At 58.3% G+C, this 26,896-nt stretch overlaps 1 protein-coding gene across 1 annotated transcript in view; it reads left to right on the forward strand.

Moving 5' to 3' along the window:
• The first annotated feature begins 411 nt into the window (after nucleotides 1–411).
• The window catches only part of Fbn3 (fibrillin 3), a 56,675-nt gene continuing 30,190 nt past the window's right edge, over nucleotides 412–26,896 (forward strand). Inside the window, exons 1-37 of the mRNA XM_077796588.1 lie at nucleotides 412–430; nucleotides 548–844; nucleotides 2,252–2,465; nucleotides 2,580–2,662; nucleotides 3,212–3,310; nucleotides 3,450–3,545; nucleotides 3,763–3,858; nucleotides 5,411–5,608; nucleotides 5,731–5,856; nucleotides 8,493–8,645; nucleotides 8,723–8,905; nucleotides 9,584–9,727; nucleotides 9,807–9,926; nucleotides 10,017–10,142; nucleotides 12,217–12,339; nucleotides 12,578–12,853; nucleotides 13,137–13,190; nucleotides 14,236–14,361; nucleotides 14,444–14,569; nucleotides 15,792–15,911; nucleotides 16,002–16,139; nucleotides 16,275–16,325; nucleotides 16,591–16,716; nucleotides 17,303–17,527; nucleotides 17,739–17,864; nucleotides 18,271–18,399; nucleotides 19,278–19,403; nucleotides 20,282–20,407; nucleotides 20,805–20,927; nucleotides 21,141–21,266; nucleotides 22,276–22,401; nucleotides 23,786–23,908; nucleotides 24,082–24,204; nucleotides 24,634–24,759; nucleotides 24,851–24,973; nucleotides 25,524–25,646; nucleotides 26,092–26,253. Of these exons, the coding sequence (XP_077652714.1) occupies nucleotides 412–430; nucleotides 548–844; nucleotides 2,252–2,465; nucleotides 2,580–2,662; nucleotides 3,212–3,310; nucleotides 3,450–3,545; nucleotides 3,763–3,858; nucleotides 5,411–5,608; nucleotides 5,731–5,856; nucleotides 8,493–8,645; nucleotides 8,723–8,905; nucleotides 9,584–9,727; nucleotides 9,807–9,926; nucleotides 10,017–10,142; nucleotides 12,217–12,339; nucleotides 12,578–12,853; nucleotides 13,137–13,190; nucleotides 14,236–14,361; nucleotides 14,444–14,569; nucleotides 15,792–15,911; nucleotides 16,002–16,139; nucleotides 16,275–16,325; nucleotides 16,591–16,716; nucleotides 17,303–17,527; nucleotides 17,739–17,864; nucleotides 18,271–18,399; nucleotides 19,278–19,403; nucleotides 20,282–20,407; nucleotides 20,805–20,927; nucleotides 21,141–21,266; nucleotides 22,276–22,401; nucleotides 23,786–23,908; nucleotides 24,082–24,204; nucleotides 24,634–24,759; nucleotides 24,851–24,973; nucleotides 25,524–25,646; nucleotides 26,092–26,253 (4,981 nt within the window). The remainder of the gene's footprint in view (nucleotides 431–547; nucleotides 845–2,251; nucleotides 2,466–2,579; nucleotides 2,663–3,211; nucleotides 3,311–3,449; nucleotides 3,546–3,762; nucleotides 3,859–5,410; nucleotides 5,609–5,730; nucleotides 5,857–8,492; nucleotides 8,646–8,722; nucleotides 8,906–9,583; nucleotides 9,728–9,806; nucleotides 9,927–10,016; nucleotides 10,143–12,216; nucleotides 12,340–12,577; nucleotides 12,854–13,136; nucleotides 13,191–14,235; nucleotides 14,362–14,443; nucleotides 14,570–15,791; nucleotides 15,912–16,001; nucleotides 16,140–16,274; nucleotides 16,326–16,590; nucleotides 16,717–17,302; nucleotides 17,528–17,738; nucleotides 17,865–18,270; nucleotides 18,400–19,277; nucleotides 19,404–20,281; nucleotides 20,408–20,804; nucleotides 20,928–21,140; nucleotides 21,267–22,275; nucleotides 22,402–23,785; nucleotides 23,909–24,081; nucleotides 24,205–24,633; nucleotides 24,760–24,850; nucleotides 24,974–25,523; nucleotides 25,647–26,091; nucleotides 26,254–26,896) is intronic.

The following is a 26,896-nucleotide window of genomic DNA, read 5'->3' on the forward strand; positions in this document are numbered from 1 at the left end:
AATGCTGAAGTGCTGTCTCTTTGGCAGGTGGAGAAAAGGAAGTTTAAGAGAGACGTGAAAGTCTCGCTGTTGGGCTGGGGGCTGTGGCTCAGTGGCAGAGAGCTTGCCCCTCACATGTGAGGCACTGGGTTCCATCCTCAGCACCAAAAATAAATAATAATAATAAAATGTATTTTTAAAAAAGAAGAAGAAAAAGTCTATCTCTTTTCAATTCTTCATCTCTGGGAATTTCTGGGAATCAGATGAAAAAATGTGGACCTTCTTCTCAGGAACGCGTCCCATCTTCGCTCAGCGATCTGCGGGTTTTCTCGGGGCCGCGGGATCAGTCTCAGTAGGAATCCGGACTCCAGGTGCCAGGTGAGGTTTCCTCGTCATCCTTGGAATTCTCCTTGCCCGAGGGAGGGGGAGGCGATGTGGGAGGGCCTCCCAGGTAAGGCCCGGACCTCCCCGTCCTGGCTGTGGTCCAGGCCGCCCCAAGTCAGAGCCCCACCTCCGGGCCACCTCCAACTCAGTCGCTAACCCCAAACGCGGCCCCCGGCCCCCCCAGCGCCGCCCCAGCTCCCCAGCTCCCCGAGTTCCACCCGGAGCCCCAGGCCCTCCCCCGCAGCAGCCTCTCTCCCCGCCCAGGATCGGAGCCCCCCGCCCCCGCCCCGGGAGCTGCGAGGTGCAAACGCGCCCTCCCCCAAACTCCTCCCGCCCCCAACTCTGGGCCGGGAGCGCGGCGGGCTCGGCCTCTCGGTTTCGCCTTCCTGCCCCGGGCCCCCAGCGCTGCGGGACCCGGCCCTGCAGAGCCGAGCCCCGCACGTCCGCCCGCGGTGCAGTCTCCACGCGCGCCGCCCGGCAGGTAAGGGAGGGAGCGGGGCCAGCGCCGGGCGACACCCTGGGCGCGGGGGGCGGGGGAGGGGAGCGGGCGCGGGAGGGGGGAGGGGATTCCTTTGTCTGCGGCGGGCAGCCCCGGGCCCAGCCCCCTCCCCTCTCCGCCTTCCACTCGGCGCCGGGGTGGGTGGCGGGGACCCGGCGCCCGGCGGGAGGGGCTCGGTCCCCGATCCGCAGGTGAAGGCGGAGTCGGGCTCGGTGGTGGCCGGGGACCGTGCATCCTCGGCCCTGCCGGGTGGAGATCTCGGCCGGCGGACTCCCGGGGCGCGCTCGCTCCTCGAGGGCCGAGCCCGGGACTCTGCGCCCCGCGGCCTCGCAGCTCCGCGTCCGCGCCGCGTGCGCCGTCCAGGCTCATTGATTTGCCCAACTCCGGGGCGCGGCTCTCGGATGCAGGGAGGGTAGGGGGTCGTGTCGCGCCAGGCTGGAGACCCCCAGCCAGAGGGAGCGAGGGCCCGCAGTCCCAGGGGCTGCCTGGAGAAGGCGTCCTCGGAGTCACAACTGGCCCGGCCAACTTGGAAGTCAGAAAGGGCGCCCCTCCCCGTCCGGCCTGTCCTCCAAAGTTGACAAGAGTTGGCGCCATCTGGTCCGACTTTTATGGGACCCCAAGGCCCAGAGAGGGGGACCCTCAAACCCACCCAGCTCTCCCAGCCCGTTCCCTCCCCGCCCCCCAGGCCAATTCCTTTCCCAGATTTGGAAAGTGGAACCTTGGAAGAGGCCCGGAGTTCCACTGATCTGGCTTCTCGCCTCCCGGTACTGTATTTCCCTCTCCAGAGTTTTGACTGGTCATCTTCACGGGCCATGGTCCATGTCCCCATGTTCTTCATGAACAAGCAAAGAGCCAGACACTTGGGGGGGGGGGGACCCGGGTCCTTTTTCCCTCCCTCTGCTCAGCTGCAGCTCCAGCTCTGCCACCCATTCCCTGTCTCCTTCTGGGGCCCTCACTGGCTCCATCTAACACCATGTCTCCCCTTGTTGCTCCTGCTCAAAGCTTCTCAAAGGTTCTTCGTCCCCCCTGACATAAGTAGAAGCTCCATTACACAGCTGTACCCACTCCTGCAACACCTGGCCCCACCTGGCCCCCTCTCCCCTGCCTTCCTCCTCCACACATACCCTGCCTCTGCTTTGCTGTGCTCCTTCTACCCCAGGACCTTTGTCCTGGCTCATTCCATCTGAGGCATCACATCTCTTCCAAGAAGGCTGCCCTGATGGTTTGCCTGTTCCCAAGTCAGGGCTGGATGTATCCCCTGGCTCCCTAAGGAGCCACATGGTCTCCCAGGGCTGCCCCATCCCAGCAACCTCCCCAACCATTCCCAGTTCTGTGCAGTGCCCCTCTGCCAGGGTGTTCCCTGGGGCTGACTCTGCTTCCCCTCCGCAGCCTCCAAAGGACACATCATGACTTGGGAGAACCTGCATTTAGCAAGGAGAGATGCTGGAGCTCTCACCATGGCCGGGGGACCCCGAGCTCAGCTCCTGCTGGCCTGGGTGGTCCTGTCATGCGTGGTGGGTGGCCATGGCCACTGGGATGGGGCCATGGAGCCTGCAGCTCCTGGGCGTGTGCGGAGACGGGGCAGCCCCGGCATCTTGCAGGGGTACGTGCGTGGAACCTAGGATGCCGACAGACCCCTGGGTGTGGGCAGGGCTGTCCTGGAGGACTGCCCAGGGGAAGGGCAAGACTTCTCAGCCTTGCTGTGCTCTCCCTGAAGGCCAAATGTATGTGGCTCACGCCTTCACCCCTACTGCTGCCCTGGCTGGAGGACGCTGCCCGGTGGGAACCAGTGTGTCGTGCGTGAGTGCTGGAAATGGGGGTGATGCAGGGGTGTTGGGGCATCTGTCCTACCTGCCTTCTGCCAGCAAGCCCAGCCCTGTTCTCCAATGACCCTGGGGTAGGGGGCTCTGGTGAATGGCAGGCATGGCGCCTGCCTCCTGGGTCCCTGAGCTCACTTCCTTTGCCCCACAGTCTCCCTGCCTGTCTCTTCGTCTCTGTCCCTATGCCTAAGTCTGGGTCCCTTTCTTGGTCTCTCTGTCTGTCTCTGCTACCCCCCACCCCTCAGAGTCCCCTCCCAGATGACGCCAAGGCCCAGCCCCTCCACCCTCCACCCTGTGCTCAGTACTTCTGGCCCAGGGATCTCTCCCAGTGGTTCCAGTGGAACCCCAGAGCTACAGCTGGGGTCACACCACCTGCCCAACTCAGGCCAAGACTTGGGGGACATCCCATGTGGATGCTGAGCTGGGTGACAGGCAATATCCGCCCAGTGCTCCGGCTGGCCTGGGGACCCATGGAGGGGGCTGGCACAGGACCCGCCCTGGCCTTGATCGCCTCACTCTGCCCTTCCAGCCGTCTGCAGGCACGCCTGCGGTGAGGGCTTCTGCTCCCAGCCCAACCTGTGTACCTGTGCCGATGGGACGTTGGCCCCCAGCTGCGGGGTGAGCCGAGGTGAGAGGGAAACGGGCTCCTGCGGGGTGTCCCGAGGAGCCTTGGCTGACTCTGCCGAAGGCTGGACTGGGCTGGGCCGCCTGGCGTGGCCATCTTCCGTGGGCAGCTTCACCTCACGTCTGTCCCTCCTGGACCCTAGGGCCAGGGTGCAGTGTGAGCTGCATGAACGGGGGCAGCTGCCAGGGAGAGTCCTGTCTGTGCCAGAGAGGCTACACGGGCACTGTGTGCGGACAGCGTGAGTACCCCCAGGACTGGTTCCCAGAGGGTGGGTCCTGCAGCTTCTGCCCACTGCCCACACGTCCCTCATGGAGGACCAGGGATGGGAGGGCCACAGCCTTATCATTCGATCTGGGTCAGATGGTGGGGATTCCTGGGTGCAGACAGTCTTGCTGGGGCCCCAGCTCCCTCTGCGGGCTGGGGGACCTCTGTCACTCTCTCCTCTCCTTCCACAGCCGTCTGTGCCCTGGGCTGCTATAATGGCGGCCGCTGCATTGGCCCCAACCACTGCGCCTGTGTGTACGGCTTCATGGGGCCTCAGTGTGAGAGAGGTACCAAGGGGACCCAGGGGAGGAAAGGGTGTTTCCTGGCAGTGGCTGAGATGTGGCCTGGCCCTGAGAGGGTCCAGCTGGCCTGTGTCCTGCTGCAGGGGCAGTCTGAGGACATTTCTTTCATTTGCTCATCCGTTTTCCAAAACATCTGTGATTCCCTGGCTGTGTGCGAGGCCCCGTGTTGGAGCCTAAGCAACATGTCGGTCTGAGGGACAGGAGGACGCAGCCAGTTACAGAAAATTCTGGGGAGGGGTCAGTGCCACGATGAGGGGACTGTGAAGGGCAGAGAAACCGTGGGGTCCAGGGAAGGGGGTCGGGGAGGGCGTCCTAGGGGAAGGGGCCCCCTCAGTTGGATCTCAGAGGATCTGTAGGAATTCATGAGATAAACAATCCCCCCTTGGCTGAACCCTGGCTCATGAAACAAACCCACGTGGGGTCACCTAAATTAAGAGGGTGGAAGCGGTACTGTCTCGATGTCTTGGGGAAGGCTGGGGTCGGGGGAGGTCGGATGGAGTGAACCGTGAACCCCAGGTCTGGTCCGACAGCTGGGGAGAGGGTGGGCAGCAGGGGCCGGGGCAGGGGGAGACAGAGCCATCACTGTGCCCTCTGAGGAATTGCAGGGGTCAGTTGAGGTTCCCTGGGAGATGATGGAGGGGGGCAGCAGAGAGGGGGCATTTCAGGGCAGACAAAGGTCAGGGAGCCCGAGGAGACTGAGAAGGGGAAGGAACAGGAGTGCAAGGCCCGGGGATGCTGGGCCATGCAGAGGGCATCCAGGCACCTGGTGTGACCAGGAAGGTGAAGACCTCCAGGGGCCTGGGACTGACACAGTCATGGGAGGGAGCAGGGACCCTCCCATCCGTGACGGAGGCTGGGTGGAGTATAGTGATGAATCAGAAGCTGCAGGGGCTTGGGGGTGACCTGGGTTCCAGGGGGGGGAGAGGAGAGGCCAGGGGTCGGCAGTGGACAGTGGACAGGGAGGGGCAGGTCTTGGGGGTCTCTGAAGCCCCTTCTCCATAAGAGGCCGGGGTAGAGGGTGACTTTGGCTTCTTCTGGGAGGGGCTTTCTTGGTGGACTGCCAGCCTCTATATTGGAAACATCTGGAAGGTGGAGACGGGAAGTCACCTCAGTTGGCAGTTGGGGAACGCTGTGGCTCCTCAGGGTGGGCCCTGGGATTCAGGGATGCGGCACTGGGGCAGATGGTGACTCCCTCCAAAATGTGGGAGACTTGGCAGGGCCAGGTATATGCTCAGGGTTGAGACCCTCCCCAGCTGGCTTCCATGTCCCTGTTGGAAGGGAGGACAGGGTCCAGGCAGACCTTGAGCTTTGTGGGCTTGGAGATGGTGGCCTCTGGCTTGGAGGCTAGCTGAGGAGTCCAGAGGAGAAAGGATTTTGAAGGATGAGTAGACCATTAGGTAAGGAATGGAGAGAGAATGGAGGAGCAGAGGCTTGTGGGCAGGAAAAAGCCCAGTGTGTTGGTGCAGAGGCTGGGACGGCACTGGGGAGGGACTTGGGTAAGTCTGAGGCCAGCTGCTGACATCCGTCTGCCCCACAGACTACCGGACAGGGCCCTGCTTTAGCCAAGTGGGCCCTGGAGGGTGCCAGCGCCAGCCCACCAGCCTCGTGTGCACCAAGGCGCTCTGCTGTGCCACCGTGGGCCGTGCCTGGGGCCTTCCCTGTGAGCTCTGCCCCGCACAGCCGCACCCCTGCCGCCGCGGCTTCATCCCCAGCGTCCGCACCGGGGCTTGCCAGGGTGAGTGGGGTGTCCTCGAGGGGGAGCAGAAGCCCTGGGGGCCAGGGCGGGTTGGAACCTGTGGCAGCTTGGGTCCTCCCTCTGATGGCCTCTCGCTCCCTTCCTGGGTTTCTTCCTTGCAGATGTGGACGAGTGCCGGGCTGTGCCAGGCCTGTGCCAGGGGGGCAGCTGCATCAACACCGTGGGCTCCTTCGAGTGCCGCTGCCCAGCTGGACACCGGCTCAGTGACAGTGGCGCCAAGTGTGAAGGTGGAGCACCGCCTGGGACCAGCTCTTGCCCGGGCACCTGGGCTTCCCCCCGGGGAGGTGGAGGGCCTGGCTGGGGAGGCGCGCTGACCAGGTCTGTCTGCGCAGATGTGGACGAGTGTCTCAGCGTCCCCGGCCTCTGCTCCAGGGGTGACTGCACCAACACCGTTGGCAGCTACGTGTGCTCCTGTCCCCGAGGTTTTATCAGCAGCCTGGATGGCACCCGCTGCCTGGGTGAGGCCCTCCAGATGGGGCTGAGGGGAGAGGGCGGGTGGGAGACAGACCCCTGGCTCATCTCTCGGCCACGCTCTGGTCCTCGGCCCTTCCTGCCCTCCGTCTCGGTGCCGGTTCCCATCCTCTGAGGCTTCCTGGCTCCCTACCCATGAGCCTCTGGGCTCTCCGGAGCCTCAGCTGGGGAGCCGTGGGCCCTCTGTGCTCTCCAGCACTCTGCTCCACTGACCCAGCCCCATGGCCCTCTGCCCCTCAGACTCTCTGCCCTTCTGGCTCCCCGCCCCTCCCCCACAGGCCTCCCCTGACCCTCTGGCTTTGATCCCTGTGCCCCTCTCTGACCCTCTGCCTTTCATCTCTGTGTCCCTCCACCCTCTGGCCTTCATCTCTAGGCCTCCTGCTGACTCTCTAGCTTTGATCTCCATGCCCCCTGCCATCTAGCCTCCATCTCTGAGCTCCCCACTGACCCTAAGCCTCCATCTCTGAGCCCCCCACTGACCCTAAGCCTCATCTCTATGCACCCCCCTCCCCTAACTTTCAAATTTATGTCTGTTCGCTGCCCTCTTTTCCTCCCCCTCCTGATGCCCTGCGTCCACCTGCAGCTCTGTCCCTCCATCCCTCTCCCACCTCATCAGAAGCACCTCCTTTCCTTCCCCCACCCCATTTTGAAGCTGGAGGATCAAGTTCAGAACAGAGACAGGACCACACCCACTCCTCAGACCCCTAGTCAGGATGGGAGTCTCTGGCTTCGTGCCGCCCCATGCCCACCCTCCTGCACTCCCCACACCCCACCTGGCTGTTGGGGGCACCACCCGCTCTCCCTGCTTTCTGGAGGAGCTGGTTGTCGGGCCCTGGAAGTCGAGTGGGGTCCACGGGGTTGGCTGGGAATGTGGATGCTGGGGGGGTCGGGGTCCCGGTGTGGGCAGGGGTGGGCAGGGGAGGGGACTTGGCGGTTTCCCAGCATCACCCAGACCCCTCTGGCTGGGCCTCTACCAGGCAGGGCGGGGGTGTTATGTTTGGAGTGTGGCCAGGCCTCCACCTCTGGGGGTTATCGTGGCTGGCATGGAGAGGCGCCTGTGGGCACATCCCCTGGACCCTCCCCCAGCTCCTCAGGGCAGAGCCTGCATTTGAGCAAGTCTGGTTGCCTCAGAGCAGGGACTCTGCATTCCGTTTTGGGTTCTGAATACCAGCTGAGCTGCTCCCAGACTCTGTGACATTGGGTGACTGGATAACCTCTCTGTGCCTCAGTTTCCTCACCTATAAAATGGGGTGATAGCAGTCCCAACCTCATGGAGTTGTGAGGGTTAAGTAAGGTAGGAGTTGAGATCTGCAGGTTCATGGAGGGCATTTGACACACACTCATCAAGACAGGGAGGGAGCTGGGGAAGCTGAGCAGGGCCACTCGGCAGGGACTGGTCACAGCCAGAGCAGCATCATCTCCATTAAAATTCTTACGCTGTCTCTTCCTGGTTTGAGAGGCAGCCTCCTGTTGGATCCTCTGGGGCTGGGAATCTGGTTTCCCATCCTTCTTTAGGTTTAGCAGCTGGGTGACCTTGAACGAGTTCTCGACCTCTCCTTGTCTGGGCAGGCCCAGCCCCCTTTTCGAGGCTGAGCTGTTGCTGAGCCCCTACACCCACACATGTGCCTGGGGGGCCCCAGGTGCATAGAGTGGGACTGGGGAGGTGGAAACATTCGCCACTTTTCCCAGCTTGGCCAGGGGTAGCTGCCAGCGGCCCTCCCAGCCGGTGGGAGGGTTTTCTCAACTATGGGCCACCAGCCAAGATCTGCAGGGTTTTAAACTAAAAATATGCTCTTCCAGCCAAAGCCTGAGAAATCTGACCCCCACACAGAGCCCGGGGGCCCGGCGGCCTGGTGGGAAGCGGATGAGTGTCCGAGTGTCCGTGCTGGTCATCCCCAGGAAGCCTGTGCCTCCGTCTCCCCTGGGGCTGTGGCTGTCGACCCACCACCTGGTCCCTCTGGGACCCTTCTCAAAGTCGCAGCCTCCTGGGCTTCTCTGTAACACCCAAGGCCGGCCAGGGAGGACACACAGGGCAGTCTCAGTGTGCCTGCCCGACGTCCCGCTGGGCAGCCCCTCCCTGTCAAGAGGTCGTCCTGGGTGTGGTTGGACCTGTGTTGACGGCGAGTTTACTACCTGTGCCAGCTTTAGATATTGGAACCCTCATCTGAATAAGGTCAAATGCCCCTCTTACTCTCCCTGAGAATGACAGCTGGCTGCTCCAGGGTGGGTCGCAGGCAAGCAGCACTCCTGAGGGGCGGTGGGTGTTGGCACAGTCAAGGAGGTCCGTTCCACCCGCAGGCGGCGTAGGTGCACCTGGGGTTGAACTCAGGTCTGGCGCCTGGTGCTCCCACCCTTGCCCTGTGCTGATGGGCCCACCTCTGCCCCGTTGCAGACCTCCGGATGGGCGCCTGTTTCTCCGTACTAATCGGGGGCCTCTGTGCTGGAGACCTTGCCGGTCATTACACTCACCAGCAGTGCTGCTGTGACAAGGGCGGGTGCTGGGCAGCTGGCCCCGTCCCTGAGCTGTGTCCTCCGCGGGGCTCTGGTGAGTGAGAGCTGGAGATTCAGTTGGTGGCCCCTGGGCAGGACTGAGCACCTGACCTCAAACCCTGTTTCTTGCAGCTGAGTTCCAGCGACTCTGTGCTCAGGGCCTCCCGCTGCTGCCTTCTCACCCGGGACCCTTCCCAGGCCTCTCGGGCTTCGGACCCAATGGTGTGGGTCCTGTTCCGGGGCCGGCGCGACACGGGCCTCACAGCTCCGGTGGGCGCGGAGTCACCAGTCTGGGCCCTGTTACCTCCAACAGTGGTAAGTCCTGGGTCTTGGGAGGAGGGTTCCAAGACCAGGGGAGAGGCCCTGGACCAGGAGAGGGGGCTGCTCTCTGAGTCGGTCAGGGCTTTGGAATGGGGGTCCTGGCCCAGGTGGCAGGGATGATAGGACAGTCAACCTCTGGATCTGGGAGTTTCTCAGCCTCAGATTCAACCAACCGTGGGTAGAAAATATTTTTTTGGGAAAAAATCACATCTGTACTGAATAGGTCCAGGTGTTTTTCTTTACATAGCACGTGTGTTGTAAGAGATCACGACACGCAGAGATGAATGAATGTCTGCGAGCCTGTGTGTAGGTTTCATGCAAATACTGTGGCATTTTATGTAAGAGACTTGAGCGTCTGTGGATTCTGGTGTCTGTGGGGGTCCCTGGACCCCACCCTGAGATACAGAGGGCTGCCTGGCCTGGCCGTGGTCTGGGAGTGGGGTCGGCTGGGGAGCTTGTCTTCAAGATCAGGCTTTGCACCCAGCCTGCGAGTCTTTCCTTTTCCTTAGGCCTGGGTTGGGGGTCTTAGCCCAGGGGGGTGGGGTCTAGCTCTAGGGTGGGGATCTGAATCTAAGGTGTGACTCTGGGCTCAGGTGTGAGAGCTGGGACAGGGATGGGGTCAGGGCCAAGAGGCGAAGCCTGGAGACTCTGGCTGGGCCTCTGCCGGTTCAGGTACAGCCACTCTGAACCAAACCATTGACATCTGTCGGCACTTCACCAACCTGTGTCTCAACGGCCGCTGCCTGCCTACCCCTGCCAGCTACCACTGCGAATGCAACTTGGGCTACACCCAGGATGTGCGGGGCGAGTGTATTGGTGAGAGCAGGGTGGGGTGGGCGGGGTGGGCAGGGTGGCGTGCTCTGCCCGGCTGGAGCTCAGGGTCCCCTGTCTGCAGACGTGGACGAATGCTCCAGCAGCCCCTGCCACCGTGGTGACTGCGTCAACACCCCCGGCTCCTACCACTGCCGGTGCCACGAGGGTTTCCAGGCCACACTCACCAAGCAGGCGTGCGTGGGTACGCCCCATCCACCTGAGAGTGGGGGAGGGGAGGGGAGCCCGGCCGGGTGGGGCCCCTCCTGACCGCCCACCTGCCGCCGCCTCCCAGATGTGGATGAATGCACCGTGAGTGGCGGCCTCTGCCATCTTGGCCGCTGTGTCAACACGGAGGGTAGCTTCCGGTGTGTCTGCCACGCGGGCTTTGAGCTCAGCCCTGACGGCAGGAACTGCGTGGGTGAGTAGAGGCTGGCTGGGTGGCAGGGGACTTCCAGGCCCCCACAGCACCTGGAGTCCACTCCTGACCCAGAGCCCACCCCAGAACCTTCCTGTCTCCACTCCTGCCCACCCTAAACATGGCTTCTCTCCATCGTCCCAAATTCTTTCCATGAATTGTAAGAAGGGGCCTCTGGGTGAGACCAAGCAGTCTAATGCCTAATCCTGGGCCTGAACTGGGGGCCTTCCCCGTCCCAGGACAGCCCAGAAGGACTGGCTGCAGAGAGGGTGGGATCAGGACCTTGGAGAGCACCCGGCTCTTCGCTGCCCCGGGGGTTTGGGTAGGTCTGGATCCGAGCTCAGTGGGGTCCCCCCTCCTTTCTTTAGTCACCTTGTGAGAAGATCTGCCTCCAAAGTCCCTTCTATGGAAGGATTTTAAAGCATCTTTCTTGTATAATATTCATACCATAAATTACCATTGAAAACCTGCAGTTCAGTGGTTGTCAGTAAATGCACAGTTGCACAAGCATCACCCCAATGTAAGTTTAGGGCATCTTTACTACTTAAAAAATAAAGCCCCGGTCCATCACTACTTCCTTCCTAATCCACTCTCCCCTCTCCAGCCTTCGACATCAGGCGGATCCACTTCCTCTCTCTCTGAATTTGCCTATTATGGACATTTTCTACAAATGGAATCGCACACTATGTGGTCTTTTATGTCTGGCTTCTTCTGCCGAGCATCCTCCACCTGTAGCATGTGTCTGTACGTCATTTCTTTTCTTTTTTTTTAATATTTTTTAGTTGTAGATGGACCGAGTACCTTTATTTTATTTATTTATTTTTATGTGGTACTGAGGATTGAACCCAGTGCCTCGCACATGCTAGGCGAGTGCTCTACCTCGGAGCCACAACCCCAGCCTCACTTCACTTCTTTTCATGGCTGAATAATCTTCCTCCTTATGAAGGAAGCACATTGCATTCATCCATTGATGGACATTTGGGTTGTATCTACTTTTCTTTTTTTTAAGACAATTTTTTAATATTTATTTTTCAGTTTTCAGTGGACACAACATTTTTATTTTATTTTTATGTGGTGCCGAGGATCGAACCCAGCACCCCACACATGCCAGGCGAGCACGCTACTGCTTGAGCCACATACCAGCCCTTTTTTCTTTTTTTTTTTTTAAAGCAGCAAAGAGGTGTTCATTGCGAGCTAGCTCGGTCCTTCATTCGCACACAGCAACTGGTGATGCTGAGAGGCCCGGAGACCAGGGTTTGCAGCAGTTTTATACACTGTATCTACTTTTCAACATTAGGGATAATGCTGCCATGAACATTCACATACCAATTTTTGTAAGGGGATTTTTTTTTTATACTAGGGATTGAACCCAGGGGCGCTTAGCAACTGAGTCACATCCTCACCCCTTTTTATTTTATATTTTGAGACAGGGTCTCTTTTTTCCCCTTTGCATATTGTGCTATCCGTTAGCATCCATAACAACACTTTGGGAAGCAACTCATCTCCTCACTTGCCACATTGCTTTAGATTAGATTGTTTTCTCATTAGCTGACTTTCACCTTTTTTTAAAATTGAAGTGAAGTTCACATGACATAAATTGAATCGCTTTAAAGTGAATAATTTACTTAAATTTTTTTCAATGTACTTTATTTAAATGTCATCATTTAAAACTGAATAATTGGTGGCTTTGGGTACATTCCCAGTGTTACACAATCATCATTTCGCCTATTTAAAAGAAAATTTTGTTTTGCACTTTTTTTTTAAGTGGCAAAATAAACATAATATAAAATTTGCTATGGTATATATATCATATTGGTTACTGTCAGTCGTCTGGAGATAATTAAAGTCTATGGCAGGTTGTGCCTAGGCTCCAGGCCGACGCCACCCCTTTACGTACGGGGCCTGGGCATCCTTGTGTCTAGTAAAGGAAACAAGCTAACGGACAGTTACGGGCTGTCACATCCCAGGGAGGGTCCTTCAAAGGCTCGGCCCTGAGTCCTGGAGAAGAGAGAGAGGGGCTGGTCAGCAGGGTAGGGTGGCCTCCCTCCCTGGACCCAGCCTCTCCCGGTGTCCCCAGACCACAACGAGTGTGCCACCCACACCATGTGCCTCAACGGCGTGTGCCTCAATGAGAACGGCAGCTTCACCTGTCTCTGCAAACCTGGCTTCCTGCTGGCACCTGGTGGCCGCTACTGCGAGGGTGAGGCTGGACTCCGACCAACAGAGGGTGGCTGGGAGGGGGAAGGAAGAGGAGGGACAAGGAGAAGAGAGGAAGGACTCGGAGAAGGAGGTGGGGAGAGAAAAAGGAGAAGGAAAAAGAAGGGGAAAATGGGGAGGGAGAAAGGAGGGTGGGGGAGGATGAGGGGGCAGAGAGGGAAGCACGGTGATGGGAGGTGAGGGGGAAGGGGGCAGGTCCCAATGGGTCCCACTTATCCCAGACATGGACGAGTGCCAGACGCCAGGCATCTGCATGAACGGCCACTGCACCAATACCCAGGGCTCCTTCCTCTGCCAGTGCCTGGGGGGGCTGGCGGTGGGCGCGGATGGCCGCGCCTGTGTGGACACTCACGTGCGCAGCACCTGCTTCGGAGCCGTGCATCAGGGATCCTGCACCCGCCCCTTCCCGGGAACGGTCACCAAATCTGAGTGCTGCTGCGTCAGCCCAGACCACGGGTTTGGGGATCCCTGCCAACCTTGTCCTGCCAAGAACTCTGGTAAGCCTCTGGTTGCCTGTCCCCACCCACCTCCTTGGTCCTGGGCCATTTCTTTGGTCCTGGAAAGGGACTCAGGTCTTGGCTCTCCCAGGGTGGTGGCGTCTCTGCTGAGCCTCTGGAGCCCCAAGAAGAGACTAAAGGGGGTCGATCTCCCTTTGGGGATGTGGGCGGCACATCTTAGCCCCAGACTCTTGCCCAGGACCAGGGAGTCAGGGTCAAGAATGTGGCTGAAAGTCTACAATGGCTGACCTCCCGACCCGTTTCCCTGGCTCTTCCCCCGCAGCCGAGTTCCAGGTGCTGTGCAGCAGCGGACTTGGCATCACCACGGATGGTCGAGGTAAGTGGGTGCGGCTCCTCCATCCTGGGCCAACATGCTGTTGACCGGTGCTGCCAGGTAGAGGCGGGGTGAGGCTGGGAACTGTATTGTCCACCAGAGCTGCCATAATCAAGTACATAACCACGTACTGAAGACTGGCTCCTCCAGCCACGGAAGTCCATCCTCTTGGGGATCCTGGAGGCCAGAAGTTCAAGATCCAGGTGCAGGCAGGGCTGGGTCCTCCTGAGGCCACCAGGGAGCATCTGTTCCAGGCTTCCCTCACCCCTTGCTTTCAGTGATTTATTTGATGGTGATCCTTGGCATTCCTTGATTTGTGGAAGTCTCATAGACTTTACATCATCTCTAGATGGCTTAGAACACCTAATACGATGTAGATGTTGTACACATGGTTGTCACACTGCATTGTTTAAGGAATAATGACAAGGGGGGAGAATTTCCGCATGATGGTGCACACTCAGGAGGCTGAGGCAGGAGGATCACGCGTTGGAGGCCAGCCTGGGCAATATAGTGAGACCTTGTCTCAAGATAAAATAAAAAGGTCGAGGCAGCAGTTCAGTGGTACAGTGCTTGCCTAACATGTGCGAGGCCCTGGGATTCATCCCTAGCACCACTCACACAATAAAAATCTATACATGTTTAGTATGAATGCAGTTATTCTCTGAATGTCTTCCATCCTGGATTGGTTGAATCCACTGAAGTAGAACCCACAGACACTGAGTGCCACCTGTATTATATTAAGGGATCCTATACAAATGTCTACTCCATGCCTTCCAAACTGGGGACAGGGGACATTTGGCAATGTCTGGCATCTCATGGGTAGAAACCAGGGATGCTGCCCCAACATTCTGCAATGTGCAGGATGCCCCCCCCACCAACAGTAAGGAATGATCCTGCCCCCAAGGTCAACAGGGCCAAGGCTGGGCAACCCTGGTAAGGGGAGAAGTGAAGCAAGGTCTGGGCTGGAACTCCAACCTGGAGTGGGGAACTGGCTTCTGGAGACCCCTGGAGAGCTCATGCAGCTGCAGTCTCTCTCCTCCTGCTGCAGACATCAACGAGTGTGCCCTTGATCCCGAGGTCTGTACCAACGGCATGTGCGAGAACCTTAGGGGCAGCTACCGCTGCATCTGCAACCTGGGTTATGAGGCAGGAGCCACGGGCAAGGAGTGCATCGGTGAGCATGCCCACCACTGGACAGGGGGTGGGCTCCTCCCACGGCAGACCCCCCGACCCCTCTCTCCAACCCCACCCTACAGACGTGGACGAGTGTGCCCTCAACAGTCTCTTGTGTGACAACGGGAGGTGCCGGAATAGCCCTGGTAGCTATAGCTGCTCCTGCCCCCAGGGTTTCAGCTTCCGGCAGGACACAGAGACCTGTGAAGGTACAGGGTACTGGGCACACTTCTAGCAGCACACACAGGACACACAAACACACAAGCAGATACACATGCTGCATGTGGTGTGTGCACACACAGGATCTACACGGCCGGGCCACCTGCTCCCTTCCTGGGCTGACCCCCTGCCACACCCTGACCTCTGTCCTTTCTCCATTTTCCTCCTATGTCTCACTTTATCTCTCTCAAGCCATAACCCCCTTTAGAGTCACCGGTCCACACCAAGCATGCTCCTGAGACCCTGCATATCAGCATTCATGCACAGGGGCTGAGTTTGACTTATAATAAACATATTTTGGGCCATTTTCCTGACATAGTGCTTCAAACCCTCTTGTAATCTGAGCAGTAAAGATGCTAGGAGCATCTTGAGTCCTAATGGTTGGTTTTTGACTCTGAGTCCCGACATGGAGTTCTGAATCTCTTGGGATTTCCTGGGTGGTAGAAAGGTGTTTGGTTCTGATGAAGCAGCCATGATTAGAAGAAAAGACCAAGCCATGATTAGAAGCTGGGAGCTTTCCACGCTCCCTCCAACCTCTGGGAATGGAAGACGAGCTGGAGATGGAGTTAGTCGTGCCTACATCACCAAGCCTCCATCAAAATCCCAGAATTATGTGGCCCGGGGAGCTTTCAGATAGCTGAGCTCCCCACCTGCTACCTGATACCTCATCCTCTGGCCATGCTTGTGAGCTCCCCTGGAGTGTGCTAGGAAACAGAAGTCCTGTGAGCCTCCAGCTAACCATGGAGGAGGCTCTGGGAACCTGCAGTTCCTGGCTAGCCAGTCAGAAGCTCTGAAGGCCTGGATTTGAATGGCACCTACCTGGGTGGGGGGCAGTCTTATGGGACTGAACCCTTTACCTGTGGCATCTGCCTGTAACTCAGGTAGACAATGTCATCATTGAATTGAGTTAAAGGGCACCTTGCTGGTGTGGGAGAATTGGTCAGTGTGGGGAAAAAAAATCATGTCTAGTCACTGGAGTGTTTTGCGCTTCATTGAGGTAAGAGTAGGAAGAAGAGTGTGGTTTTTCTTGTCTCTTACACACACAAACACACACGTTGAACACACTTGCTTGTGTGCACACTCTATTCCCACATTCTCTGCCTACTTCCACTTGCATCTGGGTGCAGCAGCCCCCCAGGGAGGAGGGAACCCCCGGCCAGGTGTGCCTCGCCGTCCCACAGCTCAGCAAGTGGTGGTGGGCTGTCCCCGCAGACATCAACGAGTGCCTGTCCAGCCCCTGTGTGAACGGTGTGTGCCGAAACCTGGCGGGCTCCTACACCTGCGAATGCGCCCCTGGCAGTCGGCTGGAGCCCTCTGGTACCCTGTGTGTAGGTGAGAGGGGTTGCAGATCCTGGGCCTCTGCAGGTGGAGGTGCAGGTGTGAGCCCTGCAGGTGAGTCAATGATCCCCCCCTTCCACCCAGACAGCACAAGAGGCACTTGCTGGCTGCAGATCCAGGATGGCCATTGTGAGGTGAACCTGCAGGGAGCCGCTCTGCGGTCTGAGTGCTGCGCCACCCTCGGGGTCGCCTGGGGGAGCCCCTGCGAACGCTGCGAGATAGGTAAAGCTTATCTGGGGGCCTCCCGGGCCACTGCGCCTGCGTGCTCCCGTGCCCATTAGGAGCACGGGGTGAGCTGGTACCCTGGGGCTGGCCGTAGAGTGATTCCTCTCTCCATCCCCATTCACCGAAACACAGACCCTACCTGTGCACGTGGATTCGCCCGAATGAAGGGTCTCACCTGCGAAGGTAACGCTGACCCTCTCTCTCCCGTTCTCTTCCCCTCCAAATCCACATCTACAGGCAGATGTGTGTCATGCTTGGGTGCTCCTGGGGATCCTCCTGAGATAGAGACCAAAATTTCCCTCCCTGGTACCCAGGTCTTCCCGAGATCCCCCAGTATCCTTGCCATGGTCCCCTCCTTCCTCCCCAAGGACAGCTTGGGCTTCCTGAGCTCCCAGGGGAATGACCTGCAGCGCTCTTGGGGGCCTCTGTCTTGCCTTCCACTGCCCAGATGTGGACGAATGTGAGTCCTTCCCCGGCCTCTGTCTGAACGGGCGCTGCCTCAACACGGCTGGCTCCTTCCGCTGCGAGTGTCCCCAGGGCCTGAAGCTGGACGCCTCGGGCAGGCTGTGCGTGGGTGAGTCCAGGCACATCCCCTCCTTCCCTCCACCTGCAGCAACTAGAGATGCCTCTAGGAACAGGACGGATGCCAGGCCCTCCAGGACCCTCTACTCCCACTCAGTGCTCTCTGAGCATTTATATGCCTCCTCTCTGAGCGTTGCAAATGACAAAACCCTCCTGAAATCGCATCTGCGTGCTTGGTTATTCTCTTTTCCAATAAAGTGTACACGGGGGGGGGGGGCTGAGCAGGAGCCCCTCCAGGAGGCGTTTAGCCAGCGGGGTGGCTCACACACCTCCCTCAGTCTCGGGGCTCAAGGTCACTGGAATGTTTTGCTCTCAGTCTCAAAGTCTCTGAGATCCCAGCCCCTCCTCTCAGCATTATTTTGAGGATTAAATGGATCGAGGGCTTGGTTAGCATCCAGGCAGTGAGCATTATTATTATCGGGTGCTGCTGTGGGAGGACATGGAACCTCAGCGTGAGGAAGCCACGTCTTTTCCTTCTCCCCCCCCCCCATGTTGGGGAGAAAGTTTCAGGCAGGGGGTCCCGAGCCCCCGCCCGCAGTGTGGCAGGGGTCTGACCTGGCGATGGCTCCTCTGTGCAGACGTGAGGCTGGAGCTGTGTTTCCTGCGCTGGGACGAGGACGACTGTGGGGTCCCCCTGCCCGGCAAGTACCGGATGGACACTTGCTGCTGCTCCATTGGGGCCGCCTGGGGTGCTGAGTGCGAGGCCTGTGGGGGGCCCGACTCCCCGGAGTTCGCCAGCCTGTGCCCCCGAGGACGGGGCTTCGCCAGCCAGGACTTCCTGTCTGGCCGGCCCTTCTATAAAGGTGTGTGTGGGAAGGGAGCCTGCAGGAGAGGCCCTGGCAGGATGGGGAAGCCAGAGGAGGGGACAGCATGGGGACAGTCCTGGAGGTGGGAAGTGCCTGGAGAGGGGCGGTGAGAAAGTTCAGGGGTCAGAACCCTGGAGGGCTTGGTTGACGATTCCCAGCTTCAGGATGTGGGTGGTCTGACCGCGTGTGACACCCGCCCCCACTCCAGATGTGAACGAGTGCAAGGTGTTCCCCGGCATCTGCACCCACGGCACCTGCCGCAACACCGTGGGCAGCTTCCACTGCTCCTGTACCGGGGGTTTCGCCCTGGATGCCCAGGAGAGGAACTGCACAGGTAGGTGTCCCCTCGGCCTCTTGGAGAGGGGAGTCATCCATGCAGGGATGGGGGCTTTGAGTCAGAGGTGGAAGCATGACCCTTGTAGGTGCCTCTTGTACCCACCTGTGTGCTGTGTGACCTAAGGTAGGTCTTTAGCCTCTCTGGGTTGTAGGAACCCTCTGTCCCTGTGGAAGAGCTCCAAATGTGACCACTCGGGGCCTCCAAGCTAAAAAGACCCCTGCCTTGCTCAGTGTTCAGAGCAAGCACCTCTTTCCCTGCTCCGTGAAGCGTCCAGGGCTCCTTGTGTCCACAGGGGTGGAGACGCTGCCCTGGATCTCCTCTTGGGTCAAGTCCAGGGACCCCTAGGGATCCTCCTCCCCAATCCCCCATGCCACACACACACCCACACCCCCTGTCCCCACAGATATCGACGAGTGCCGTATCTCCCCCGACCTCTGCGGCCAGGGTGCCTGTGTCAACACTCCGGGCAGCTTTGAGTGTGAGTGTCTCCCTGGCTACGAGAGCCGCTCCGTGCTGATGAAGAACTGCATGGGTGAGCGGCCGCAGGGTGAGGGCGGGGTGGGGTCCAGAGGAGGGGCCTGGAGCCTCGCTGGGGGGAGGGAAGGCATGGGAGGGGCTGCCGTCCAGCCTGGGGACTGAGACCTGGGTGGGGACATGCGGACAGTGAGGTCTCCCAGGAGGGGTGCGGCATGAGAAAGACAAGGCTCCACAGAGAAGCTTGGGAGACACTGCCATTCAGGGGCCTCAGCCTCATCGTTCCTTTGTTACTCATTCAGTGAACATTCCACTGCAGAGAGCTTAGCAATAGAGCTGTTTTCTTGGAGTTCATGGCCTGGTGGGGAAACAGATGTTAAAACTAATCCCCAAAGCAATGCACAAGTTCCAATGGGATTGCGGACCTGGAAGATGTGCTCGTCCTGTGGGACTTGGGGAGTGGCTGAGAGGAGTGGGAGAAAATGGGGTGAAGAGAGGCCAGAGGGGCAGCCTGGAGTGAGAACAGCATATGCAAAGGCCCTGAGGTGGGCCTAGGGCTAGAAAGAGACAAAGGTGGCTGCAGGGCTGAGCCTGGTCCAAAGGGGAGGGGAGGGGCTTCTCAGGGCTTCTGTCAGTGATTCCAAGTGTCCGCCTCCTGTCCCAGTTCTGCGAATTCCAGTCCCTCTCCCTCAGATCTGACTTGTCACTGCTTCTCCCAGCTCAGACCTCACTGTCCCCGGTCATCCAAGCCCTAAGCCTCTGGGCTGTCCTGGCTTCAGCCAGGGTGAGGGAGCCTATAGATGCATTCACAGGTACATGTGCACGTTCACAGACACACAGACACACATTACTCCCAGGCAGCAGGGGAAGCTTCCAGGAGCCACTTCACCGCCTCCTCCAGTTGGCGTCTTCAGCCTGCTCTTTTCATACATTCAGATGTGGACGAGTGTGCAAGGGACCCGCCGATGTGCCGGGGAGGCACCTGCACCAACACAGACGGGAGCTACGAGTGCCGGTGTCCCACAGGACATGAACTGGTGGCCGAGGGCACTGCCTGTGAGGGTGAGTGTGCATCCTGCACACGTGGTGTGTATATGTGCACGGGCCCTGCATGTGCTAGTGGGAGTGTGTGTCTCAGTGTCTACCATGTGAGATGGCGGGTGATTGTATTGGTGTATCTGAGGATGGGCTTATGTGTGAGTGTGCAAATGTGTGTGTATGTGTGTGATTGCATGCACTGGATGGTGGAAGTGCACATTGGTGTGTCTCCATGGGTGCATAGGAGTGAGATGGGAGGAATGTGTGTCTGTGAACGTGCACGTGTACCTGTGAATGCATCCATACGAGTGAGGGTGCTTGTGAGGATGTATGTGTGTGCCTATACAGGCTGTTCACATGTGTGCAGATGTGAGGGGTTGTGCATGTGTGTGAGCATGTAAGAGGGTGTGAGTGCGTATCTGGAAGTGAATGTGTCTATAGAGGACAGATGTGTTTGCATGTGAGTGTATGAGCTTGTGTGGGTGTGCAAGAGGATGTGAGTGTGTATGGATGCACGTTTACACAAGGAAGATGGGTTTGTGAGTGAGGGTATATTCATGTGTGTGAGCATGCACAACGGTGTGAATCTACCTGAGTGCTAGTGTACATACAGGTGTACAAGTGTGAGCATAAGTATGGGTTAGTGTGAGGTGTGTTTGTGAGTCTGAGTCTGTGTATTTGTGTTTGTAATGGAGTGTGTATCTGTGGCTGTGTGCACCAGGGACGAGTGTGCATGGTGTGAGTGTGTGTTTGTGTGAGTAGGCAGGTGCCCGTGGAGGGAGTGCTGATGTGGGGAGTGTGAGCTGATTGGTTAGGTGTGTCTCATCACAAAGAGGCAGAGGGTACAGGTCCTTCCTTCACCAGGGAACCCCAACAGCCTTGTGCTTCCCCCCACCCCACAGACATCGACGAGTGTGCCCTGAGTGACAGCCTGTGTCGGCACGGCCAGTGTGTCAACGTCATTGGTGCCTTCCAGTGCTCTTGCCATGCTGGCTTCCAGGGCACGCCTGACCGCCAGGGCTGCGTGGGTGAGCCTGCGCCTGCCCCAGATGCCCGCTGCAGCCCAGTGGCAGCCGCTGCAGTTCCCGCTGGCCTCCTCTCGGATCCCACTCCACTCTTGCCCCTGAATGAGCCGCACCCACCCCAGCCCCGCCCACTGTCCCACCCCCACCCCACCAGACTGCTCCCACTTCCCAGTCCACCCAACCCGCCCCGCCCACTTCCCTGGCCCCAGGCACTGCCCCACCACACCAGACCCCTCCCACTTCCCAGCCCCGCCCACCAAACCATGCCAGCCCCTCCCACTTCCCTGGCCCCACCCACACCTGGCCCCTCCCACTGCCCCACTACACTGCTTCCCAGCCCTGCCCATGCCCAGCCCCGTGCGCTGCCCCAGCTGCTCCCTGTCTGCCCTGCCTCCTGTAGACATCAATGAGTGTCAAGTGCGGAATGGTGGCTGTGACGTGCACTGCGTTAATACTGAAGGCAGCTTCCGGTGCAGCTGTGGACAAGGCTACCTGCTGATGCTCGATGGGAGGACCTGTGCAGGTGGGTGGGCCTGGCCTCTCTCTCTGCCTGGGATGGGGACCTGCTGGCATTAGCCAAGCCCCAGAGTGGCCCAGAGGCCAGCATCACACAAAGTCCAGGGCAAAGCCAAAGCATCCCTGCCTGGCCTGTGGGCTGCTGACTCTGGGAGAAGGATCCTGGGATCTCCCCGCATCCTGTGCACTTGCAGCCCATCCTCCACCCCTGTTCTTCCAGATGTGGACGAGTGTGAAGAGAACCCAGACATCTGTGACCGGGGCCAGTGCACCAACACGCCCGGGGGGCATCGCTGCCTGTGTTATGATGGCTTCACAGCCACTCTGGACATGACAACGTGTGTCGGTGAGAAGCAGGACTGTGGGGTGGAGGAGGCAACATCAGAGCCCCCCACTCCCCCTACCAGGAGGCACGAAGGCACAAGTTTGAGGTCCCATCCCTGTCAGGAAAGGGAGGTGAGGCTTGGTAGCAGTGCTCAGTGGGCTGCTTGGAGGCCACCAGCACTGAGACCTGCCTCCAAAGCCCTGGAGACACTCTCATAGAAGCAGAGCCCGCCAAGCCTGTTCTTAGGGATCACCTTTTTTTTTTTTTTAATATTTGGTGGTTTTTTTTAAATTTTAGTTTTTAGTTTTTTAGGTGGACACAACATCTTTATTTTACATTTATGTGGTTCTGAGGATCAAACCCAATGCATACTAGGCAAGCACTCTACCACTGAGCCACAACCCCAGCCCCTTAGGGATCACATTGATTGAGCATTCACTGTGAACCCAACACCAACCAGAAAATCATGCTGTGTTCTGGGGGTTTGTGCTTTAAGATCATCCCAGGCAAAGGGGAGGGGAAACAGGATGAAAGAGAGTCAGCACCGTGTTCTGTGAGCCCTGTTTGGGGTTTGGCAACCCCTGTCCTCACCTAGCCACAGGGGGTCCTGGGGACTGGGGAGGAGATGTGTACTGGGTGCCCTACCAGGGCAGAGCTGAGGGGAGAGTGGGAAGTTCCAGAAGTAACCATGTGACTCCTGACCAAAACTTACTTGGACAGTGGAACTTGAGTCCCATGCACCGGGATTTCAGAAAAAAGCCTTGTGAACAGGTAAAGATAGGGACTGCTGCCCACGTAATCCTGCTGCAGACCTCACGTGAAGTCCTGCTGGAAGTAAGCCTGGCTGTCTTGTGGAACTCGTTCCCTAAATGTCCTGGACAGTGCAGGCCTGTCATGGCTCACTGGCTCCTGTGTTCCATGAAGCACATGCTGTGAAACACGCATCACAGGACACCCAGCCTGCTGCTGGCCTCCGTCCTGCCCTCCCCCAGCACCTCATCCTCGGGCCTCCTGCCCTCTCACCCTACAGATGTGAACGAGTGTGACCTTAACCCTTACATCTGCATCCACGGGATCTGTGAGAACACAAAGGGGTCCTTTGTGTGCCACTGCCAGCCAGGCTACGTCATCAGGAAGGGGGCCACGGGCTGCTCAGGTGAGCTGGTGGTCAGTGATGTGGGTGAGAGGGACTCCAGGGGCCAGCTTGATGGTCATCAGGGGTGCCCCAGGCCTCAGGCAGGGTGTAGCCAGAACTCATTCTGATGGATCTCCACTGATGAGGCCTCGTGTGAATGCACTGCCCCGGGGTCCCCTTAAACAGCTGGACAGAGCAGCCCCAAATGCCCACAGCACCTTCCCAACACAGCAGGGGAGCCTCTGCTTTACCTGACACATTGAAATACCGAATTGTTACAGAATCCGTTTCCTAGGGCTGTCAGATGAGCATCTGCCTCTTGGTATAAAATCCCAGAGATTTAGCCTCCCTCCGGAAAAAAAGTTCTGGAGGTCAAAAGGCCTGAAATCAAGGTGTGGCCAGGCTGGGTTCCTTCTTGGGAGTTCAGAGGGAGAGTCTGTCCCACGCATGTCTCCTAGCTTCTGAGGGTTGCTCACAATCTTTGGGGTTCCATGGCTTCACCTTGACCTCTTCCTTCCACAAACACGGCACGGTACTGCCATAAAAGCAGACACATAGACTCATGGAATAGACCAGGGGGCTCAGAAGTCAACCCTCGCAGCTACAGGCATCTGATTCTTGACCAAGGGGCCAAAAACGTATGGTAGGGAAAGTCAGCCCCTTTGACAAATGGTACTGGGTGGATTTCCGCATGTGGAAGAGTGAAAGGTGAACCCGTCTCCAAATGAGATCACATTCACAGATTCAAGGGGTTAGGACTTGACTGGGTGTCGCCAGGGCCCACAGCCCTGTACGCTCTAGTTGTATAGCTATTTAAGTGTGTGTTAGATACAAAGATTGCATCGCAGAACATTAAGCCCTATGATTTTTTATCTTCCCATGCACGGTATGGAACCGAGGGCCTGGTGCATGCTAGGCAAGTGCTGTACCACTGAACTGCACCCCTAGCCCAAACCTGTGATTTTGAGTTTGTCAGTGTTGATATAAATTTTTCTTTTAAAATACATTTTTGCAAGTATAACTGAGAGTCCAGGTAAAGAAAGGTTCAGTAACAGTAGCTCACTTAGGTGGTGCATCAACACTGCAGAGATGATAAAGGTGATGCAAAACTGACTCAGAATTAGAAATGACAGACTAGAAGGAAATCCTGGTTTAACTCTTCATTGGGACAGTTACTCTTAATGTCTACCTGAGTCTCTCATATTGCCGTTTTAGATCATTTCTGAGGGCTGCTAAGAGTTATGCCTATTGGGTTGGGGGTTTCTCTCTTGGGCTCTGGATAAAGACAGAAGGTCCTGGGGTAGGCGGAAGGAGACTCTCTGGGGACTTTCTCCCTCTTTTCACTGCTACCACAGCAAGCCTTGCCCTCTGAGACTGGGCCCTGTCATTTCTCCTCCCCACTCAGATGTGAACGAGTGTGAGCTTGGGGGACACAACTGTGACAGCCACGCCTCCTGCCTCAACGTCCCTGGGAGTTTCAGCTGTAGGTGCCGGCCAGGCTGGGTGGGAGATGGCTTCAGATGCCAGGGTGAGTACCTGGGGCGGGGGTCCCTACAAAGTAGAAGAGGTCGGAGGGTGCAAGGTGGAGGTGGTGTGGCTGGGTCCAGGGCCGGTGGGACCATGCAGGGCTGGGTTGGAGGGTCTGCTTCTCTGCAGCCCCTGGCATGCACACTGGGGAACTGCACGCTCTGTCCCCTACAGACCTGGATGAGTGTGCCCTCCGAGAGCACCGGTGCAGCCCGCGAGCCGACTGCCACAACACCCCTGGTTCCTACCGCTGCGCCTGCCGCCAGGGATTTGCTGGGGATGGCTACTCCTGTGAAGGTGAGAGGAAGCAGGTGCAGGCACCAGAGAGAGGGACAGCCACGGGGCTGGACTCGCCACCTCCCACCCTGGGGATGCTGGAGAGATACAGCCTCAGCCCCCCGGCCGCCTACCCACCCACGAAGGCTGTCTTCTCCCTTGGACTCCGCGTGCCTGGGGATGCTTGCTGACTACCTGGCTGCCCTCTGCCCAAGGTGTGACCAAATCCCTCTCTGCCCGTCTGCTGGAGTCTGCATGTCCAGAGCCCCCTCTCCTCTCCCTGGCCCCTGTCTTGATCACACGCCCTCCCTGAGTTGGGGTCCAAGTTCCTAGAGCTTCATTCCTGGGTCCCTGGGGACACTGAAGTGTTCAAGTGTCTGGATCCTCCCACCCACCTCGAGGGGTTCCAGCCCAGCTGGCCCCCAGCCCTCCGCCCCTTGGGCTCCTCAGACAGGGACGAATGCGCTGTGGACATGGACCTCTGTGACAGCGGGCAGTGTCTCAATGTACCTGGTGGCTTCCGCTGCGAATGTGAGATGGGCTTCAGCCCCACCGAGGACCACCGGGCCTGCCAGGGTGAGGCCCGGGCTCCACTGGATAGGGGGCAGAGCGAGTGGGTCCCCAAACATGCTGTCCAGCCAGGTGGGCTGACCTGGGGTTCCTGCAGATGTGGATGAGTGTGCTCTCGGGAACCTCTGCACATTCGGGACCTGTGAGAACCTGCCTGGGATGTTTCGCTGCATCTGTGACGATGGCTATGAGCTGGACCGCAGTGGCGGCAACTGCACAGGTGCGGGGTCAGCCAGGCTGGGGAAGCGGGGATACAGGACTGAAGGTGGGGGCGTGGCTTGCTCCCTCGCTGCCCCCGGGAGCGGGCTTGCCTGACCTCAGCTCTGCAAGCCAGTCTCCATTGGCTGTACTCCACTCTGCCGCTGTTGAACAGCCACAGACGATATGTAAATGAATGGCCAGGGCCATTTGCCAATAAAACTTTATTGACACCAACAAGCAGTGGGCCAGATTTGAGTTTTCCACCCCATGGTTTGAAAGCATTTTCTAAATCTGGGTTTTGTGTGTTGGCTGAGTGGCATGCAGGGTGGGGAGAGTTTTCAAGGGGAAACCTCTAAGCCCAGTTGAACAGAACAGGAAGAGGAGGGGGTCGGAAGGGCCAGTGCAGACTCTGGAGGCCTGTCCCCTTCAATTTCTTTCCGGTGAAGGTCAAGGATTTGTTCCAAGGTCCAGCACCTAAGCAAGGGCCGTGGCTTTCCAGGAGCAAGCCAGGAGGGAGGGGGATGGAAGGAGGGTGGAAGTCCTGCTGATGGTACTGTTGCCCCCCACAGATGCCAACGAGTGTGCAGACCCGGTGAACTGCATCAACGGCCTGTGCGTCAACACCCCCGGCAGCTACTTCTGCAACTGTCCCCAGGATTTCGAGCTGAACCCCAGTGGGGTGGGATGCGTTGGTGAGTCCCTGCTCAGCTCTAGCTGGGGTGGCCTGGGGTCTGTGGAGCCAGCTGGATGTCAGGCTGTCCACCTGCTCCTGACCAGAGGACACTTACTGGCTTGGAACCAGGATCATCCTTGTCCCCCAGAGAGATACAGCCTTCTGGTCTAGATCCAGCTGCACGCCCATGCAGACAGTCTCACAAGCACACACCTTCCCTGCCTGGCCCTTCCCTGTTCATGCGTTCAGGAACACCCAGCCACCCCCCCACACACACACGAACCCACACACACACGGCCACACACACTGAGACAGTCAACCGTTGTCCTCCCCAACCCCCACACAGGCACACAGAGACGCTCAGAGGCCACAGCTACACATGCATAGACACATAGCAAGCACACATGCACATGCACATGGTTTCTCTCCTGCCATTTGCTAACCACCCCTTTCTGCCTGTTCAGACACCCGGGCTGGGAATTGTTTCTTGGAGACCCTTGACCGAGGGGATGGTGGCATTTCCTGCAGTGCTGAGATCGGAATTGGCGTCACCCGAGCCTCCTGCTGTTGCTCCCTGGGCCGGGCCTGGGGCAACCCCTGTGAACTGTGCCCAATGACCAATGCCAGTGAGTTCCTCTGCAGGGCAGGCACTGTGGCCTGAGCCACAGAGACCAGGATCTTCGGGGTCATTTCTGCTAACAGAAGGCTTTGAGGGACAGGGAAACTGAACACCGGGGAGGGAGAAGAGTGCATCCTGGGGCACATTGCATGCTCTGGGCAGCTCATGGGTCGGGCCTCTCCAATTCTCTGTGCTTCACTCCATCACTTGGCCAGTCAACAAACACTGGGAGTTCCTCTGTACCTTGTGCTAGGGTCCGGGGACTGAGAGAAAGACAAGCTACATCTGTTCCTCACCTGGGAACCAGTGGTCTCAGGATTGTGAGGTGGAGCTCTCCAAAGGGCTTGTTTGAGGCTTAGGGATGGTCCAGGAGAAAGCCACAGAGAGGAAGCAGGTGAAAGAAGGCTTCCCAGGGAGAAGGCTTAAGCGAGGTTTTGAAGGATGAGTAGGAGTTTCCCTAGAAGAGAAGGGGGAGGATGTGAAGGCTGTGAGAACAGCCTGTGCAAAACTGCTACTTTGTGATCCGTCTGCTGCCATATTGAATGTGAAAACACATTTACACACACTCACACTCACACACACCGAATCCCCAAGCAGCCCTAACATTGGGCTAAGGTCTCTTGACTCCAAGAGGCCAAGGATGACCAGAA

Source organism: Urocitellus parryii, chromosome 3 (genome assembly GCF_045843805.1).
Source record: "Urocitellus parryii isolate mUroPar1 chromosome 3, mUroPar1.hap1, whole genome shotgun sequence".
Lineage (NCBI taxonomy): Eukaryota > Metazoa > Chordata > Mammalia > Rodentia > Sciuridae > Urocitellus > Urocitellus parryii.